Raw genomic sequence first — 21,172 nt, 5'->3', positions numbered from 1 at the left:
GCTTGTTTAAACATGCAAACTCAACCTTTCTTAAAACATTAGTGGACAAACTGATGAGGTCAAGGGTGTATACAGATCTTTAATAACAAATTCTACTGGGTTTAAAATCAGCAATGCTGTTAACACTAGATTGGCAAAGAGATATCCTTACCAACACAATGTAAACAAATGTCCCAATGCTTCCTGGAACTAGGTAATGCCCTGCCATTAAATTATATGCTTCGAAATGGGATCTTTCCCAGAGAACAAGTGATAAGCTTTGGTGTAATTACACTGGATTTCCCCTCATTTTCCTGAATAGTTGCCCTGAATACTACCAAATTCTTATCACAGATACCTTATTTCTACTGTTGAAAATAAAGGTATTTGCATCTCTGGTCTCATTAAACTATACTCTGAAGGTGGACATTCCATTGAAGAATGTTCTATAGTGTCTCAACTGAATGAGAAAGATAACTGTTACAACATTGCAAGTGATCTAAAGCAGGCATGACTGCTATTCATGAGGTGTCAGACCAATCTTTTAACTCATCCCCTTATCTCTCTCATGCACATTTTTAAGGCCCCTAATAGTAAAGTCAGTCCTTTTTTGTTCAAATGTACAAGTAGGATAACAATGTTATATCTAAACAGCATCTTTCTGAGAAGTGGCCTTTTCCAGAAATGCCAGATTTGTAAAAATAACCTCTTTTTGTGTTCTTCTGCTTGCGGTTTTAAAGTTTTACGTGGCAGTGTCTGACAGGTCTTAACAAGCTATTTGAGGCAAACAAGTCTCAGCTCCATCTTAAGGGGCGTGGGTTGAGCCTGCAGATGTTCTAAGGACAAGTTGCATCTTGCCAACATTTCCCTGGAACATTCGTGTATGTCTTTGAGAGATTCCCCCTCCCCCTACTTACCTATTCTCTCTGCTTGTTCTATCTCTGTGTCCTGCGGCATTATGGGAGATGCAGTAGACAAACATAATTTATTTAGTGTGGAGTAAACCCTTTAGCTCTACAGGATTCAGGTGAAAGGCATGGAGTATTTACACAACTATTATTAATCCATTGTTATAATCCATAGCCTTTTTTTCTTAGACAGAATATGTGGACTGTTTTTGTACTTAATGTAATGTATAAGTTTCATGTATGGATTTTCTTTGACATCAACAGAAAAAAACAGGATTACAAAAGCATTTCTATAAATGAGGGTAGATGGTATGCAATGCCAGGAAGTGTGTGTGTGTGGTCCTGGTAAACCCTAGTTTTTTTTACCTTGTGGTCCCCATGAGAAAACCAGCATATAGATCAAACTAAATTGTCTATTTGAAAATGTAAAACTGCATTTTTTTGCGAGTTTTCTGTGATGGTAAGGTTAAGGGGTATGCTGAGGGTTAGGGGATAGAACATACAGTATGCACAGTATAAAAAAGCATTACTTTTCACTATACAAAGTCCCCATAAAACATGGAAACCCAACATCACTGGCTATGTTTAAATGCGTTCATTTTCATCATCCCAAATAAATTTAATCTGATTGCAGATTATGAAAGTACTGTTTACATGTCCCCAAAATGTGGCAAATATATTCCAAACAGAACTACTGCACAAGCACACTGCTAGGGTTACCAGAATAAGTGGATCATTTGCTTGCATTTAAACATAGCTAGTTGTATGCAGGATGAGTGATATATAAAGTACATCTGTGTAATACATGTTTTCCAAAAAATGCCCAGCCAGAAAAACAGATACATATTTGAGGGAAGACCCTAAATTCACATAGAGTGTGGCTTTATAAGTGTATTTTATACAGAAGATACCTCTCATTTTGCTAAATGAAAATAGAATGCACATGGCAAAATTAGAGTGCAATTGTATTTTTAAGCTCTTGAGAAATGCTATGAGAAATAAAAATATGAATGAGTTGGGATGTTTTAAATGGGGCTGCCGGGGTGTGGTGTTTTTCTCACACCCAGATCTCTTCTGTAAGTACAGTCAGGTGTCTGTCAACTGCTGTGTTTTGGAAATTAATGAGTAAAGATGACAAAGGCTGTTGTGGGAATAGGGTAAATGTCACAATCCCACACTACACTGTAGCCAATCAACACTGAGGGATTGTCTTGCAAACCAATCTAAGCATCACTCAACTTGTTTACTCAAAGATGTGAGATAGCATTACAGTAAATTTGATTTTAAGACCACACTAAAATCCACTAAAATCATTGATACACATGTTTGCCATAAAAATGTAAACATATGTGATTTAAAGGGCTTAAAATCAAGACTTCTATGGTAATGTTCAGGTTAACCTTGACATTCATAAAATGTAATCACAGTTCAGACTGTCCTCTATGTATGTGTTAAATAGCGAATATCATGATGGCTTTTTTCTATAGTTCTAATCTACCAATTTATGAAGACTTCATTAGCTAACACTTGCTAGCAACTACTAGCGAGCACTGTTTTAGAGAAAACCTTAAATAGACTTAAATGGATCCCCTCTACTAGGACATGTATGCCTTAATAGATTAACACTGCCACTGGCTATATATAACTCTGAAACAAAAATGTGGAAACGTCATAGTGAAGATTTCAAAAAAAGTTTGTAGAAACTATGATATTTTTTATCCATCAGTAGAAGTAAATATTTAAATATATGTATATATATATATATATTATTATATTATATAGAGTTGTATAAAAGAGAGATATATATATATATATATATAATGAAGTCAAACTAAGTATGAGAAATTGAAATGCAGTAAATTGCATTATGTGCTTTTGACACAAGCCTGAAATGAAAGAAGAGCACTGCTGTCTGTCAGCAGCTATCCATTTGCATTAAACTACCATTTTAAGATAACACTTATTACAACATCAATAATTTAAGACATTATCTTCTGTCAGGTATATAACACTGAGAAACAAGATGCTTATATTTACAGATATCTCCTGTATCACAGCAGACGTGATCAGTCAGGCAGATGCTAATTATGAGTTATATTCACATGGATTTTACTCTTTTCTTAATCTTCTATGCATGTGTGTATGTATGTGTCGTTTCTGAACAACGAGATTAAAATGTATAAACATAGCTGCAAGCAGCAATTACGGCCTCAAGCCAAACAATGGTCCAAAGGGAAATATTTTGGATATGTCAGACTCCGATTTTGAAAACCAAGTTTAAAGACATAGGGAAAGACATTTAGAACCTTTCAACAATAGGGGGTTCTGTCAGCAAATTTTTATGAGGCAGACAAGATGTGCCAGTCATTATACATACTAAGTTTCGTGTCAGTACACAAAAGTGTCACAAAGATACACTTTGATTACCCTTTTGACTCCAGATGCTACATACCAAATTTTGTGCAAATCGTACAAATTTTGTGAGAGGAGTTTGAAAAAGTAAGTTTTGTATATATAATTCTGTGAGGTCTAGGGTCTGAGCACTTGTTTGTTTTGTTTCATGTCGAACACACGGTTCAGCTTGACGGCTCTCCATGTGCTCGGTGTCTTCGTGACAGCCCCGCCCCCTTGTGTCGACATTAATTACCTCATCATTGTTTCACTCCTTTCACCTGGGTTGGCTCCGGTTTTTCTCTCTCCCCTCCTGGTTTCTCTCCCGTGATTCGTTTCCTTTTTAAACCCTCTTGTACCTCCGTCCTGTGTCATATCGTCAGTGTTGATTCCGACGACTACCAGTCGTTTATCTAGTCTTGGGTATCGTGTTAATCACCTCGTTTTTGTCCAGGCTCCTGAGCTGTGTTTGCCACGTGGTGTCTTCTTGTCTGCCTGCAGCATTGGACTTGCTGCACATATCCTGTTTCATCTGGCTGGTCGGTCTGACGGCTCCGGAGGGATCTCCCGTCTACCACGCTACCAGCCTCACAAGGAACTGCTTCCTAGTCTTGGAGACTGGTCCCTGTTTTGTTCTCCTGTCGGTCGAAGTGGATTTCACCCAAGTGTCTCTGCCCTGTCCGTCTAGTGGATTCTCATTGGAATATAAATCTCCTGTCGGTCAAAGTGGATTTCATCCAAGTATCTCTGCCCTGTCGGTCTAGTGGATTCTCATTGGAATATAATTCTCCTGTCGGTCAAAGTGGTTTTCATCCAAGTATATCTGCCCTGTCGGACTAGTGGATTCTCATTGGAATATATTTTCCCCTGTTGGTCAAAGTGGATTTCATCTACGCACCTCTTGACCGGTTGACCGTCTGCGTGCTGGTTGGACATTTCTGCCCAGAGTATTCTCTGGCTTGGCCTCTTACCCCGACGGCAGTGGGTGACACTCTCAACCTCACGCTCAGTTGCGGAATTCCGCTGGATACGAACTGAGTGCCTTTCCCCTTTTTTTGTGGTCGAGTGCTCGAGCCTTTTTTGCCCCGTGCATCCCCAGACCCCATTTCTGACTCGCCAGTCATACGAACATTGGGTTTCTGGCGTGTAGCTGCTTGTCGGCCTCTTTGTTGTGGTTTTTCCTCTCCCTGTATTTGCCATGTGAGGTTGTGATTAAAGATTTTGATTACCCTGCTTCTGACTCCCGAGTTTCCCTACAGAACCCTAACATAATTCAATATGATGAACAGAAAGTATGGTGGAATATGACAAGTTTGATATCAAAGTCGCTAAACTAATCAACTAATGAACTAATCAAAATCAAATAACAATATTTTTTGTTACAAGCATTTTCATCAATATCATTATAAATTTGGGCCGCTAGGGGCACTGCATTTTATGATAAAATACAAAATGGGTGATTCCCACAATGCACTCATTGTGGGGATCGCCCATTTTTAATTTTAGGTTTAATTTTTAACCTAGGAACATTGGGTTTTGTTCTAATCTGCATGACTCAAGTAATCAAACAAGACCACTCTTATGATTTTAGACCTTATAAAAAGTTATCAGCAAAAATTGCAATTTTTATATCCCTTGACCACTAGGTGGTGCTGCAACTAAACTAGAAATGTAATCTCAGGTCCAGATTAACACAACGTTTCATGCTGATACACAAAAGTTTGGAGAAGATACAGCATCAAATCCGTTTTTGGCATGCTCTCACTCGATTTTGTTGATGTGCTATACGATAACGGATTGGCCAGTCAAAAACTGTACCAAAATTTCTACACGCCACTATGTGGCGCTGTGTCGAAACTGCTTATGTTACCTCAGGTCAAGACTGTGATGACGTACCAAGTTTCGTGTCAATACACGAAAGTTTGGGGAAGATACAGCATCAAATCCGTTTTTGGCATGCTCTCCGTTGATATCGTTGATGCGCTACATGAAAACCGATTAGAAAATCGAAACTCTTTTTATAAATTGTGTGTGCAAGTTTAAGCTGGTGGTGGCGCTATAGAGTTAGAAGCAGTTTAGCAGTAGAAGTCTACAGAATCGCATAAGTGTATTTGATTCTTGTTTTATTGAGTTCACCGCCATGTCATTGCTAGGAAACACTGCTTTGTTTACAACCACCATGTCATGTGGTGAAGTCACGTTTGCTCTCGTTTAGTCTCATGCTGGTTTCGCTTGTTTGTTGTGTGAGATTGGAAAGCATGTTCAGCGCCAGCTTAAGTACTTAAACAGTATACTCAGTCCAGTCAGTGGGAGAAGCAGTTTAGCAGGAGAAGTAACGTTGCTTTATTTACTACCCCCGTGTCGCGTGGTGAAGTCGCATTTGCTCTCGTTTAGTCTTATGCTGGTTTCGCTTGTTTGTTGTATGATATTGGAGTCCTGCTGAATTCAATTGCTTGAATCAGGCAGGTATATAAGTGTGATTAACCACCGCAGAAGTGGTCGCGACATCGCATGCAGTCCTCATCGCATGGAGACCGAATAGTGTTAAAACGAACGACTATACCAGCGCGACTCCACCGAGCAAGGACACAGATGACAACGCACTTGAGAGTATTGCACTTCAGTATTAAGTTTTTGCACTTTTAATTATTTTCTTCTTTTTTAATTATCTTGTATATTCCTAAATGTATTTTCAAACCCTTACTGTCACTACAACTCGTAGATCACTTGTATCATGTAGAAGGCAATGCAATGCGCTCTTCCACTCTTTCAGCATCAACAACTGCCTCAATTACTTTTCCTCTTGGCTTATGGAACTGCCAATATGTGGTAAACAAAGCAGATTTCATTACAGCTATTGCTAAACATTCTGGTCTTTCTAGCACTTACTGAAACCTGACTGAAAAACGTCTCTTTTATCATAAACCCTTTCGACACGTCTGCAGCAGGCACGTATTTTGACATGATGCGTGATTCACATAGGTTCACGTGAAGCGCTGAACACGTATTTTGAATTCCAGCTTCCCCTGAAGAGGAGGCACCGATTGCATAGACTAGAATGATCGCGATCAGTTCCGGTAGCCACGTCGGAGTGCATGCTGCAGATGCGTGCAGTGTAAATGAGAGGTAAGGATTCAGTTGAAAACGGCAGGTGTTAGGCATGCAGAGGAATTTTTAATTTGAGCAAGCGTGGAGCGATTTCACCGGGTGGGATGAAATCGTAGGTGAGCAGGGAGTGGAGCGGTCTGGTGCGACTTTGAGTGGTGGAGAGAAAATTCTAACCTCTCAGCTCCGCTCACATGCTCTGTATGACATATCGCTTATTGCTCCCTGAACTCTCTGTAAGTCGCTTTGGACAAAAGCGTCTGCTAAATGACTAAATGTAAATGTAAAACAATTTTCTGTAGTGCACTGTAAACAGGGCTCTGTAAATTACTCTTATTTAGCTTTGTTGGGACTTGAAGAAACACTAAAAAACTTGTTAAAGACAGTGGAAAGAATATTTAACAAGATAAGTATTAAAAAATATATAACATGCAGAGAACAGATAACAAACAGATATCTAGAAATCAGATTATAAATGAGACAGATGTGTTATTATACACTCTTTGTCACGGCTGGCGTGGCAGAAGAACCCAAGTGCAGGCAGGTGGGGATAAGGGTTAAACACAAGGACTTTATTACAAATAACAAAGGAAATACCCACGAGGAGGTGTCAGACAGGAATGAACTAAAATACAAAACTTGAAATAAAACACTTGCCTCGATGGGGCAAAAATGAACTAAACAAAACACGACACAACGTCCAGGGCAGGGTAAGGTATACCAAAAAAACAGACAAGACAAGGGGAGCACACAAAGCACACTAGACACAACAAACTCACATGGCACACGAAACTCAGGACGTACACGTAGTACATAAAACTCAGGCCATAAACTAGAACAAGACTCTCAGGCCGTCACATAGAACAACGAATCCGCACAAGACAGCAAACACACGGGCATTAATTAGGGAGACAGACAAAAGAAGATAACGAGGGGCAGGTGAGAAACATGAGACACGGCAGGAAAGCAATACGGGAAATGAGAGGGGTGGGGCCAATGACGAGACACGAGAAAGCACATGGCATGTCAATGGTAAACAAACCATGACTTTCTCACTGTAGCGAGGAAGGCGGGGCGAGAGCCGTGGGGCGAGTAAGGTGGGGCCGGCGGCGTAAGTGGCAACGAGTGTCAGCTGTGCGACCGCCGGTCCCCGCATGCCTCACGGGGGAGCTCGGGAGCATAAGAGGACGAGCGACCGGACCATCGAGAGAGAGGACCCGGGCCCGGAAACTGTTAAGTTTGTTTATGTTTGTGTGGCCGGCAGTCGACCGTGAGGTGGCTGCCGGTCTTTTATTTGCTGAATTATTGTTTGTTTATTTTGTATTAAAGTTTGTGAAATGTTCGCCGGTTCCCGCCTCCTTCCTTCCCTTCTATTGAACTTTGTTACACTCACACTAAACATAAGGGTTCTGTCACGATCCTTCCACAAGTCTAGAAAATCATGAACAAGAAGGCAGGACCATGACAGAGCCCCCCCCCTTAATGAACACCCCCAGGTAGTCACCAACGGGCCGACTAACAAGACAAGACTGACTGGGACAGTGACAAGATGAAACAAACAGAGAACAAGATCAAGGGTAAGCAAAAATACACAATAAGCGGGTTGGGCTGAGACAATAAATTAACAAACATGGGAGGGGGGTGGGAGCACACTGGAATACATGGGGGGAGCCAAAGAGTCCAAGGGGGGGCTAGGGCTAGAGGGAACAGTCTTGGCCCTAGGGGGCGCTCGAGAGTGCCGGGGTCCTGAAGGAGTTGGTGGCGGCCGACTTGGCTGTCGGCCGGACCCGGCAAGGGACCAGGCGGACTGCCGGCTGGAACGCCTGCTGAGTCGCCAGCAGGAAGAACGGCTGGAAGGCCAGCTGCACCGGGCTGGGCACCGGGCTGGACCCCGGCTGCACCGGGCTGGGCACCATACTGGGCACACGACTGGACACCGGACTGGACGCCGGCTGCTGCACTGGCTGGGGAACCATACTGGGCACACGACTGGACACCGGACTGGACGCCGGCTGGGACGCCGGCTGCTGCACCGGCTGGGACGCTTGCTGCTGCACCGGCTGGGACGCCGGTTGGATCACCGGCTGGGATGGAGCCCACGCTGCCCGCCGCTGCCTCTTTTTCTTTAGCCGTGCCACCCGCCTGGAGGTTGGCTGAAGAAAAGAGGTGAAAGGCACAGCTGGCTCCAGCTGGGACTCCTCGGAGGTGGACCCCCAAACTCTCGTCTTCCCCGCTTGCCCCCAAGGCTGACTGGTGGTGAGGCTGCATCGGCAGAGCTGGGGGTGGGTGGGACGACAGAGCTTGAGGATGGAGGAGCTGAGTCCCACATGGCCACGGTGGCCAGGACGAGGTCTTCCGGGACAGTAGCCAGCGGAGAGGATACCCAGGATGGAGCAGTGGGCCATGGTTCGTCCCGGTTGACCACGTACCTGACCATGTCACCAAAGTACAGGGGACTCAGCATCCTCATCTCGCTGGGCTTGAGGGGTTCGGTGAGACAGCCGTTGAAAATTACGGTAAGTTCCTTCTCACCGAACCCCGTCTCTGCCGCCGCATCCAGGAAGGTACGGGCAAATTCCCGTACCCCCCGATCCCCCTGGCGCAGCCCGAACAATAAATGAGTCTGGCTGGCTCGCAGGGAACTGTTCATACCTGCTGGGTTCGGTTGGCGGGGATAAGGGGTTAAACACAAGAACTTTACTACAAATAACAAAGGAAATACCCACGAGGGGGTGTGAGACAGGAACGAACTAAAATACAAAACTTGAAATAAAACACTTCCCTCGATGGGGCAAAAATGAACTAAACAAAACACGACACAACGTCCAAGGGCAGGGTAAGGTAAGCCAAATAAACAGACAAGGCAAGGGTAGCACACGAAGCACACTAGACACAACAAACTCACGTGGCACACGAAACTCGGGACATACATGTAGTACATAAAACTCAGGCCGTCACATAGAACAACGAATCTGCACAAGACAGCAAACACATTAAATAGGGAGACAGACAAAGGAAGATAACGAGGGGCAGGTGAGAAATATGAGACACGGCAGGAAAGCAATACGGGAAACGAGAGGGGCGGGGCCAATGACGAGATACGCGAAAGCACATGGCATGTCAATGGTAAACAAACCATGACATTCTCACACTAAACATAAGGGGTCTGTCACGATCCTGCCACAACTACAAAATCATGAACATGAAGGCAGGACCATGACACTCTTAGAAGAGATTGAACCTTTAGAGTTACAAAAAGAACTTTAAAGTTCAAATATGAACTTCTAATAATCAAAAAAGTTCAAAATTGAACTGTAACCCTTTGTTATTTGGTATACTGTTAGAAGTTCTTTTTAGAACCTCTATTGTGGAAAGAGGGTTCGAATTAGAACCTGGCCTGTTACCAAGGTTCCTTTTTGAACCTTTTCTAAGATGGACTATATGGACTATTTTCTGCTGTTTTGTTGTTGCTGTTATTATAATTCTTATTAATGTCATTTTATTATCATAATTTTAGCCTACTTTAGTTTACATTTACATATCTATAAATTAATATATAAAAAAATGCACAAACAATTTGAGAGTAGGCCACCACCATCTGAAACAATAAACATGTCATTTCCCCATGAAAAACAGAGAAAAACATCTCCAATCGTTTTAACTTATTTTAAACATCTAAAATGACAAAGACTTATGATTTCAAGAGCCAGTGCAACGTTCAAGCAAATTGGGAATGCTTCTTCCCATATACTACTTGGAAATAACATCGGAAACTGCGCACATAGTCGGACATACGACCTATGAACTCAGGGCAGATCAATCAAGCCCGAGCGCAGGGAGACGTCACATCCAAATGTCATGCAGTGAGATTAGCGCGGAGCTAATTTATGCGAAACGTTAAGAAACTGTAAAGTATTTGACTGTAACACTGTGAGGTCGGAAGTGGGATATTTCAACTTGACTTCGTCTCGAACGAAGTCTTGCGTTCAAATGCCTCTCGCGCTCGTGGCGCAACTCAAAACCGTTACAAACTTTGCTGCGCGAGTGCAGATACTGAGAGGAAATGCTCGAATATCTGAGGTAAAACAAAATTACCATGACCTTTATGAAACCATGAAAATACAACACATGAAATGCAAGATTAAAGTTTAGTCGTGGTTAATGTACATTAAAATACAGACTGAAGCTCTGTTAGTTCACCGATGTCAAAGTGACCTTTTTTCTATTTAGGAAAGTGAAAAAGGTATTAAGAGAGATGTTTAGGGCTACAAAGGCAACATTTGTGTTAATTATTTCACCCCTCACTTTAGAGAAAACGATAAACATATATAACTGAAAAGGGATGCTAAAAGACGCAGGTGACAACGCACCTGCCAAATGGATGAACCGCATTAACACAATATGGAAAACAATCAGAGCGTTAAGTAATGAATGTAAATTAATATTTATGTGTTTAACGTTAAAAACATTGTGCTTTCTTATTGAACAGCGATAGTAACTGTCGTCTTCAAGGCGGCACAACAAACATGCATCTGTTCTAGCAGAAATAAACAGTCTGGTTTATTAATGTAAACTATGTGCTAATTTAGTGACTATTATAATTTATTCTGTCCAGTACATGAACTAAACTTCATAACATATTAACATGTTAATTCTCTGTCGGTCAGCAGTAGTCTATTGTAAAGGGATACTTTGAAAAATGAAAATTCTGTCATCATTTACTCACCCTCACATTGTTCCAAACATGTATACATTTCTTTGTTTTGCTGAACACACCGGAAGATATTTGGAAGAATGTCAGATCTCATCCCCCATTTATTGCCATAGGGAAAATAAATATTATGGGAGTCAATAGGGGATGAGATGTGACATTCTTCCAAATATCTTTCAGCAGAACAAAGAAATGTATACAGGATTGGAACAATCAGAGGGTGAGGAAAGATGACAGACGTTTCATTTTTGGGTGAAGTACTGTATTCCTTTAAGTGTGAAAGTTGGTTTAATCTTAATTAAGATTATTTACATGACAGGACTCAATATTTAACTGAACCAATCTGTTGATTTCTTGCTCAAATTTACTGTGTTGTATTACTAGCTTTTAATCATTCCATGTGTTTTCTGTTGAATTTGTGGTTTTCCAGATGTGTCTCTCTACTGTTATGTTGCCATTAATGTGGACCCACAACCTGTACAAAGAGTCAAAAGCCTACATAATTTTAATGAACTGATAATCCTTGATCTCCATTTATGCCTAACCACAAGGAACATGCTACAGGTAATGTTTAATCTAAATTGATAAAGGCATAATCTGTGAATAATACATTTTATTGAGACAGGCTTGTGGCCTGAAGGAGTACTGAGTACGGCAGAGGACACAACATAACACAAACGAGTTTCACTGACCTGTGGTGTTCTGTTTCCAGAGTTGTGTCCACCCATGTTATGCATTTGTGACTTCTCCTGCTCTGCACTTTTAAAGCCCACTGTACGATATGCAAACATCATGTCTACGATATTGAACTTATGTAGAGATCTGAGTAAAGTGGTTTGCTATTCTGTATTCGTATAAAGGTATATTTAAATGTACATTTTTTATTTAGTTGGTCATCATACACTATGGTTTGGCTGTGCTGCAGAATTTGTCCATGCAAGATGCTGAGCAAGTTTTCCTCAATGATCTGGATTACCATCGCAGGTAAATAACATATTATTTATATTCAGGTTTCTTGCCTCTCTCTATGTTACGTCCTAGTCTCCATTCAGTATTTCTGGTCAGTTTTAAGGGGATTTATTTATTATAGTTTCTTGAAAGAATGATGCTAAAACACCAAAATAATATTTGTTTAAATCTGTGGACAATACACAATAACAGCAATATGAATATGAATGAATGATCCTTATCATTACCTCAGGCAGTGGCATCTTGATGTTTACTGATGATACATATCCCTCTACTGTGATTTACTGTGTGGGATGTCATTAAGCTCTAAATCTAAAACTACAGAGTTGAAGATGTTAAAGTTAACTGTTATTTTATTAATTTGTCTGTTTTTATTTCTCCCAGGTTTCAGTGAAGCCTACATGCAATGTGGCAGCTGATGGGCAAAAGATAATTGTAAATGTTTTTTTAAATTGTTTTTTTTTTAGTGTTGTATTTGTATGACTTATTATTGCAAAAAAACAGACCTGAAACTGGCACCCTGCAGTACTGAAGGGTCATACAACTGGGATATACACAGCTCTTTACTGCATACATTACTATTTGGACTTTCTCTCTGTTTATGGCTGATGTTAGTAAGAATGTTACTGAGTCACCATTCACTTACATACAAAAACGCTAGTCAAAAAGCAAACATTTTTCTCTTGTGTTCTACTTGTGCTCTGCTAAGGAAAGAGAGTCAGGAGGGTTTGGAATATGATGGTGAGTAAATGATCACATATTACAGATTAAAATTGGCATTTTTGTTTGTTTAAATAAATGTATGCAGTGAGGTGGGCTTGCTTTATTTCATAATTACTTTACTTTGTTAATGTCATACACATCACAATCAGATTTTAAATAAAATGTATTGTACTTTTGGGTTTTGTCTGAAATTTTTGCATGCACGCAATAAATATTTAATGGAGAATCATGGCGATGTGTCTGTGTTATGAAATGTTATAGTATAATGTGTAATATAATAATAATAACAATAGTAATAATACTACTGAAATGGTGACTAGAAAAGGCTTCCAAAAGGAACTCTGCTGGTTCTTTAATGCACCTTTAAGAGATGGTTCCAATTGGAACCTTTTTAAAAAGGTAAAAAAATGAACCTTTAAGGTTCCCCCACAGTTGCAATCTCCAGGAACCTCAAAAGGTTCATTTTTGAACCTTTTCTTCTTAGAGTGTAGGGCCTGTTTTAAGTAGCTTAATCTGTCACGTTTTAGACTCACACTTTACTGCATCAGTTCTTGTCAAAGTGGCATGTCAAAAAAAATTGCAATGCGCACTTCAATGATTTAACCTCAAGTAGAGGCAGACACGTGTTGAATTAACGCTTTACAGCATTAAGAACAGCTTGAAACAGCGGTTCAAGTGCAGAAAAACAAAATAAGCTTAATTTACATGCAGCTCATCGGAAGAGAGAGAGTGAGAGACTCTGTCTGCTCCCGCTCTGTGTTTGAGCTGCCTGCCTGTCACGCCTGAGTTACATTGACCAATAATAAATAAACAATAATATATTAAATATTAAAATTGCACATAGGCTATTTGAGGTATATTCCATATTTATCAATCATGTATAACATTTGAGATTATATTTAAAACACAAAATTAATATATAGAGTTTTTAATTTCCTGTCGTGTCATGTACCACTAATGGTCACTTTGAGTACCACTAGTGGTACACGTACCACCGTTTCAGAACCACTGTGCTAGAAAATGGTGTAGAATAGTGCATAAGTGCGTGATTTGTGATGCTCTTATAGTATTTATTACAGATTTATTAATAGATGTTAAGTGTTACCGGTGTGAGGTTACTGAAAAACAATGCACATCTTAGAATGTTTTGTTTGCCAATCAGAATGAAGCATTAAACAGTCCCATGGTATAAAACATAAAAGTAAACATAAACATAGCTGCTGTGTCTTACCGTCCAGGTGGCTGATTTGGCTGTGCTAGATTGCTGGAAAGACACATCAAAGGTGTGCGGACCAGCATAGTCTGTGTTAGATGGGATAGCAGGTGATGGAGACAGGGCCTCAAATGTGGAACTGGGCTGAGCATAGGGTGATGGAGCTGTTACATTGTTTTGAGCATGCTCGTTGTTGTAGGGACTAGTGGAGGTGGATCCACTATTTTGATCCATGCTGTTCAGAAGCCCCAGACTTGTGTACTGTGGCTAGAGAAAGAGGAAAAAACAAGTGTTAAGAGGTAAATAAATATCAATTTATTTTAGAATTGTATTTATAATAATAATAATAGCATGGCATTAGCACTGTTATGTGCATAAAAAGTAATATTACTTAAAACATGAATGTGTTTGAATAGTTAAAATTCACCTTATTTTGATGTTAATACATCACACTATAATATAAAGGCAGGCTTAGAGGAACATGAATTGGACATGTTTGTGTGATCACTTATAGTGCTTATAGAAGGTTGTAACAGACCCAAATCATTACTGCTGCGTATTTGCATTTTTCCAGTTACCAAATATATTAATGTAGCGTTTACTTATATTTCTATTGCTTTCTGCGCTGTTTTGAAGATGTTAGCGTATCTCTAATAATATTAGTCACAAACGAATCCCTGCACAATTGAATGTGTTGCGTCTTATTAACTCACTGTCATGCATTGTGCGCAACACATTTCTTCTCCCTCTTCGGTTTTGTCCATTTTCTCTGCTGCTAAAGAAACTTATAAGCCTCTTCAAAGTCCTTGTCCTTACTCCTAACAATTTTAGACTTAAAACCTTTTGTTTACTAGGATATTCTCTTTAATCTTAAGAGAAAAAACTCACATTTCTAAGAATTTTCTTAGAATTCTGCCATGTGGAGCAACTCTTTGCTGTGCACCCAATCATACTGAACCATTTCAAACAGTTCATGTGTCAAGTAAGCTAATCAGCACTTTCAGACATGCTCAACAGTCACTCCGACTCGAAACAAAACAATATTCTTGTGTTTATGATCTGTATTTGGCAAACTGTTTATTAAAAGCTTCCCAGTTACTTCAACAGTACACCGAACTAAGACCTGATGATCCGCTAAAACTAACAATAGGTGTTTTAAAAAGTACTATACTATGATAGCGACTCCCAAATGATACATTGAACCGAAAACTCTTTCTATCGGATGGGTCTGATGAACTGAGAATAAATGACCAGGGGTGTATTCCAGTAATATTTCATGAGACACCATGGAAACAACTTAATTTAACACGGAAAAAAATAATTATTTACTTAAATATAAAAATAGTTTAAATATTAAAAATATATTAGCATGGCTATCTTTGTTACATAAAGTGTACATTTGTTGAGATGATTTAATTATTTAAAAAAATATATTATAGAATTTATTATTATATGAAAAAGTTTTTTTAACCAGAGCTATTAAGGAAATAGTTTTGATTATAGTTTTGATTTTAGTTTTATTAATATTTTAAATTAGCTTTTATGTTTTATTTTCAGTTTTTATTTTAATTTTAGTTAAAGTTTTAACATTTTCTTATATGCGTTTGTCATTTTATAATTTTATTGTATTTTAATGTTGCTATATAAGATTAATTGATTTTTATTTTTGGTTTTATTTTAGTTTTTGTTTATTGTTATAAGTTTACTGCTTTAAACTTATTTAATGTTGAGGTCCACTACAGGCTTCCTGTTTCCTGCATCGCTGCCAGCGGCTCGTTTGTATCAGTGCTCTTACCACTTCGCTCTAATATTAGTGTATTTTATTGTCGTTGCTAACTTATCCTGATATCTCAATAACCCTGTTCTTGTTATCTACTTGAAGATTCTAAACCAAAAGTGATAGTTAACTTAACGCCGTTAGCATAGCAATAGCGTGTTAGCTTGCTTTCTGTTTACACTGTGGAATATCATCTTGCCTCTGGTTTGTCTTGTGTGCTAACTGTTTCTCTTTTTAAGCGAGTATACTACGATCCATCGAGCAACCTTGGTAAGTTGGAATTGCACTTCAAATCCGGTGAGTTATGGCTTCTATTCCTATTATTGTTACTTGCACCTCATGTCATATGTTTAGCTTAGCCTTCTCTGTCAGCTGCGAGGGCTTTATATGCGATAAATGCAGGGAAATAGTTAGGCTGACAGAGAAGATCTTAGAATTAGAGTCTCGCATCCAATCTTTATCTGAGGATAGTAAGAGTTTAACGACGATAGAAAACACTTTGGATGCGAGCAACATTAGCGCACACAGCTCGGTTCCGGTTGAAAATCCCCCGCAGCTGGGAAACTTCGTGACTGTGAGACGGCGTAGTCGCAGGACAAAACATCACTCGACCGTTCCGATTACAGTCTCGAACAGGTTTGCCCCGCTCAGTGACGCACCGACTGAGAAACCTGCTGAAAGTGCCCTAGTTATCGGTGATTCTATTGTTCGGAACGTTAACATAGAGGCACCAGCCACCATAGTCAAATGTTTACCGGGAGCCAGAGCGCCTGACATCAAGTCAAATTTAAATGTGCTGGCTAAGGCTAATCGTAAATTCAGTAAGATTGTCATTCACGTCGGCACAAATGATGTTCGACTCCGTCAATCGGAGATCACAAAAGATAACATTAAAGAGGTGTGTGAGCTCGCAAGCATGATGTCAGACACTGTAATATTCTCTGGCCCCCTCACTGCTTATCGTGGTGATGAGATTTATAGCAGATTATCATCACTAAATGGCTGGTTGTCTGAGTGGTGCCTGCAGAATGATATAGTTTTTATAAATAACTGGAAGAGTTTTGAGGGCAGACCTGACCTGTTGAAACGAGATGGTCTCCATCCCTCCTGGGCTGGGACTTCCATCCTGTCTAGAAATATGGCAAAAAGTCTTAATGCTAATGCTAAAACTTGACTCGCTGGGGCCCAGGTCAGGGAGCAGACAGTATGGCTTAACCAACTGTCTGCTTGCCGTCTCACGTCGCAGAATACACAAAATGTACAACATGTAGTAATCCGTTCTCCCAAACATCACAAAATAGAGACTGTGTCTGTCCCCCGGATTAGCAAACATAAAATAATGCGTAAACCTCTTGAAAGTAATTTAATAAACGTTAAACAAACTAAACATGAACAAAATACAGATAATCAACTGTTACGACTCGGATTGCTAAATATTAGATCTCTCTCTAATAAAGCACTTTTTGTTAACGATATGATAACAGATCATAAAATAGACATGCTCTGTTTGACAGAAACATGGCTAAAACCAGATGATTATATTGCTTTAAATGAATCTGTCCCCCAAGATTATTATTATAAACACGAGCCTCGTCTAAAAGGCAGAGGGGGAGGTGTCGCAGCACTTTACAATAACTCTCTTAGCATTTCCCAGAAGTCGAACTCTAAATATAATTCTTTTGAAGTCATGGTTCTTCATGTTTCAACACCTAATACTAAAGATAAAACACTTTTTAAATTGATTCTAGCTATTGTATATAGGCCTCCAGGGCACCACACAGATTTTATTAAAGAATTTGGTGGGTTCTTATCAGAACTAGTACTGGCCGCAGATAGACTCCTTGTCGTTGGTGACTTTAACATCCACGTAGATAACGTTACAGATGCCTTAGGAATGGCTTTCAAAGACACTCTTAACTCCATGGGCATTAGTCAACATGTGTCAGGACCCACTCACCTTCGTAATCATACTTTAGATTTAATACTGTCTTACGGTATAAATGTGGACGACGTTAAAATCCTTCAGCAGAGTGAAGACATTTCGGATCATTATCTGGTATTATGTTTGCTTCACTGGCCTACGGCTGCAAATAAAACTCATTGTTACAAATATGGTAGAACAATAACTTCAACTACCAAAGATGCGTTTCTCGATAATCTGCCCGAATTGTCTCAAATCATGAGAAATAACGTTGAAGATCTTGACATTACCACTGAAAATTTTAATTCCACCTTCTCGGTAACGCTAGACAAAGTTGCTCCACTACGTTTAAAGAAGATTAAAAATGGCAGCCCCACACCGTGGTATAATGAACACACTCAGGCTCTAAAGAAAGCGGCCCGAAAAATGGAGCGCAACTTTAAGAAAACTAAATTAGAGGTATTTCGTACAGCATGGAAGGATAGTATTCGAAAATACAGGAAAGCCCTAATAACTTCTAGATCCGCCTACTTTTCATCACTAATAGAAGAAAACCAGCACAACCCTAGGTTTTTATTTAACACGGTGGCTAAATTAACAAAAAATAAATCGTCAGTGACTTCTGATCCTGTATATCAGCATAGCAGTGATGAATTTATGAACTACTTCACATATAAAATCCAAGATATTAGAGAAAAAATTATAACAATGCAATCAGAAGTGAAACCCGCTGAACAAACTAACTACAGCGCCCTTAAGGAGAAAATGCAATTATTTTATACCGTAGATCAAGATGAGCTGTCTAAAATTATTAGATCATCTAAATCAACAACATGCATACTAGACCCTATACCTACAAATCTACTGAAAGAGATGCTCCCAGAAATTATAGATCCTCTTCTTGGTATTATTAACTCATCTCTGACATTAGGACATGTGCCTAAAGCATATAAGGTGGCTGTTATAAGGCCCCTTGTCAAAAAACCCCAACTCGACCCTAGAGAACTAAGGAACTACAGGCCTATATCGAATCTACCTTTCATATCTAAAGTTCTGGAAAAAGTAGTTTCAACTCAATTATGCTCCTTCCTCCAAAGGAATGACATCAATGAAGAATTCCAGTCTGGATTTAGAGCATGTCACAGTACAGAGACTGCTTTGATCAGAGTTACAAATGATCTGCTATTGGCGTCTGACCGAGGTTGTATCTCGTTATTGGTGCTGCTAGACCTTAGTGCTGCATTCGATACCATTGACCACAGCACACTCCTACATAGACTCGAAAATTATGTCGGCATTAAGGGAATAGCTTTGAAATGGTTTAAATCTTATTTATCCGACCGTTTTCAATTTGTAGCAATAAACAATGAGGTGTCACGCAAATCGCAAGTCCAGTACGGTGTACCACAGGGCTCAGTCTTAGGGCCTCTGCTCTTCGCATTATACATGCTACCTCTAGGAGATATAATAAAGCGACACGGAGTTAGCTTTCACTGTTATGCTGATGATACTCAACTTTATATTTCCTCGAAGCCTCATGAAACACAGCAGTTCCATCGAATAATGGAATGCATAGTCGATATAAAAAACTGGATGAGTAACAACTTTTTATTACTGAACTCGGACAAAACGGAAGTGTTACTTATTGGACCGAAAACTGCTATAAGTAACAACCAAGAATACTGTTTAACTATTGACGGATGTTCCATAAAACCCTCGTCGTCAGCAAAGAATCTTGGCGTTCTATTCGATAGTAATCTGTCATTTGAGAGCCACGTCGCCAACACCTGTAAAATTGCGTTTTTCCATCTTAAGAATATATCTAAACTACGTCATATGCTGTCAATCTCAGATGCAGAGAAGTTAATTCATGCATTCATGACATCAAGACTAGATTACTGTAATGCACTGTTAGGTGGTTGCCCTGCAGGCTTATTACAAAAACTCCAATTGGTCCAAAACGCGGCAGCTCGAGTTCTTACACGTACAAAAAAGTATGAACATATTAGCCCGGTTCTGTCAACCTTGCACTGGTTACCTATAAAGCATCGCGTTAACTTTAAAATCTTGCTTATTACCTATAAAGCCTTACATGGTTTAGCTCCTCAGTACTTGAATGAACTCCTTTTGTATTACAGTCCTTCACGTGCATTACGCTCTCAGGCGTCCTGTCAGTTGGTAATACCTAGAATTTCAAAATCAAGTGCAGGTGGTAGATCCTTTTCCTATCTAGCGCCTAAACTTTGGAATAGTCTTCCCTGCACTGTCCGGGAGGCAGACACACTCTGTCAGTTTAAATCTAGACTAAAGACGCATCTTTTTAATCTTGCATACACTACTCTTCCATAATATAAATCTTCAGAGGGTTTAGGCTGCATTAGTTAGATCAACCGGAACCAAAAACACAACTGATGTACTTGTTGCATCAAAGAGTACAGAACAGTACTCTACTCTCAGCCAGTCTTGTCTCATTGTTCCAAGGTTACCACAGCGAGCAGGATGCAGTTCATGGCCTGACCTGATGGTAGAGCGGAGAATGGGAAGTGGGGACCTGACAAGAGCTGAGATGATAGAGCTGGATAAAGAAGGACGCGGTCTCTTGACATGTCTTCACCACAAAATTTCAAATGCTATTAGATTATTAATGATAATCTTAAACTATAATTTATTTTATTATTAAGTTTATTTATTTTATTTAGCCTTGTTGTGCAAGCTCTCTGGAGCTTGTGCAGAGGCAGCAGCTTTTGCCAGAGGGGAACTGGAATCCCCTGGTTGGGCCTGGGTTCTCCTGAGGTTTTTTTTCTCGATTAGAGTTTTGGGTTCCTCGCCACCGTTTGCATACTGTTTTTGCACTATCTGCCTGACCGGGGGGGCTGCTTTAGAATCTTAAAGTTTTACTTAATTAATATTGCATATAGGAATTTATTATCTGTTATATTTGACCTGTGCTTCTCTCTCCTTTATCCTAAATGTGTGCTCTCACTGAGCGTGTGTGTGTGTGCGTACTTGTCTGTGTACGTACGTGTGTGTGTGTGTGTGTGTGTGTGTGTGTGTCTCTGTGTCTGTGTGTGTTGGTGCGTGTTGTGTGTGTGGAGTGTTTTGTGTGTGGGTGTGTCTGTCTTCTGTGTTTTCAACCTTTTCTTGTTTTTGCAGGTACAACTTTGATTGTTTTGCTTGTAGTCAATGTGTCTCCTGTACAGCTGCTTTGTAACAATGAAAATTGTAAAAGCGCTATATAAATAAAGTTGAGTTGAGAGTTGAGGCAACATTTAAAATTTTCCTTGAGTTAAGTTTTTCCAATAATTTTTAGGTCAATATTTGATTTGATTTCAATGAACATAAACATTTTCAAAGTTTTAATTTTAGTCAACTAAAATAACCTTGATTTTAACATGTCTATCAGTGTATTTTACCAAAATTGTATTGTTTATACTGTATTTGATTACATTGCTGATTGTGTATGCTGTTTTAACCT

General features: G+C 39.6%; 2 protein-coding genes and 1 long non-coding RNA gene across 5 annotated transcripts in view; 2 read left to right on the top strand and 1 right to left on the bottom strand.

Annotated features, from left to right (window-relative positions):
- Window positions 1-21,172, bottom strand: part of tp63 (tumor protein p63) — a 109,877-nt gene that overhangs the window by 62,502 nt on the left and 26,203 nt on the right. For all 3 annotated transcript variants that reach the window (XM_057337200.1, XM_057337202.1, XM_057337201.1), the window contains exon 2: window positions 14,018-14,266. In XM_057337200.1, coding sequence (XP_057193183.1) covers window positions 14,018-14,266 — 249 coding nt within the window. The remainder of the gene's footprint in view (window positions 1-14,017; window positions 14,267-21,172) is intronic.
- LOC130556330 (uncharacterized) lies at window positions 15,933-20,958 on the top strand. The gene is made up of 2 exons (XR_008963211.1): window positions 15,933-16,046; window positions 20,179-20,958. It is a non-coding gene; the product is annotated as an uncharacterized LOC130556330 (long non-coding RNA).
- Window positions 16,040-20,958, top strand: LOC130556324 (uncharacterized). Its single transcript, XM_057337210.1, has one exon. It carries the CDS (start codon window positions 16,081-16,083, stop codon window positions 16,948-16,950), a length of 870 nt encoding a protein of 289 aa, XP_057193193.1. The 5' UTR covers window positions 16,040-16,080; the 3' UTR covers window positions 16,951-20,958.

This window comes from Triplophysa rosa, linkage group LG7, assembly GCF_024868665.1.
Source record: "Triplophysa rosa linkage group LG7, Trosa_1v2, whole genome shotgun sequence".
NCBI classification, from domain to species: domain Eukaryota; kingdom Metazoa; phylum Chordata; class Actinopteri; order Cypriniformes; family Nemacheilidae; genus Triplophysa; species Triplophysa rosa.
The sequence above is the reverse complement of the archived record's forward strand: the minus strand, read 5'-3'. Positions and strand labels throughout refer to the sequence as shown.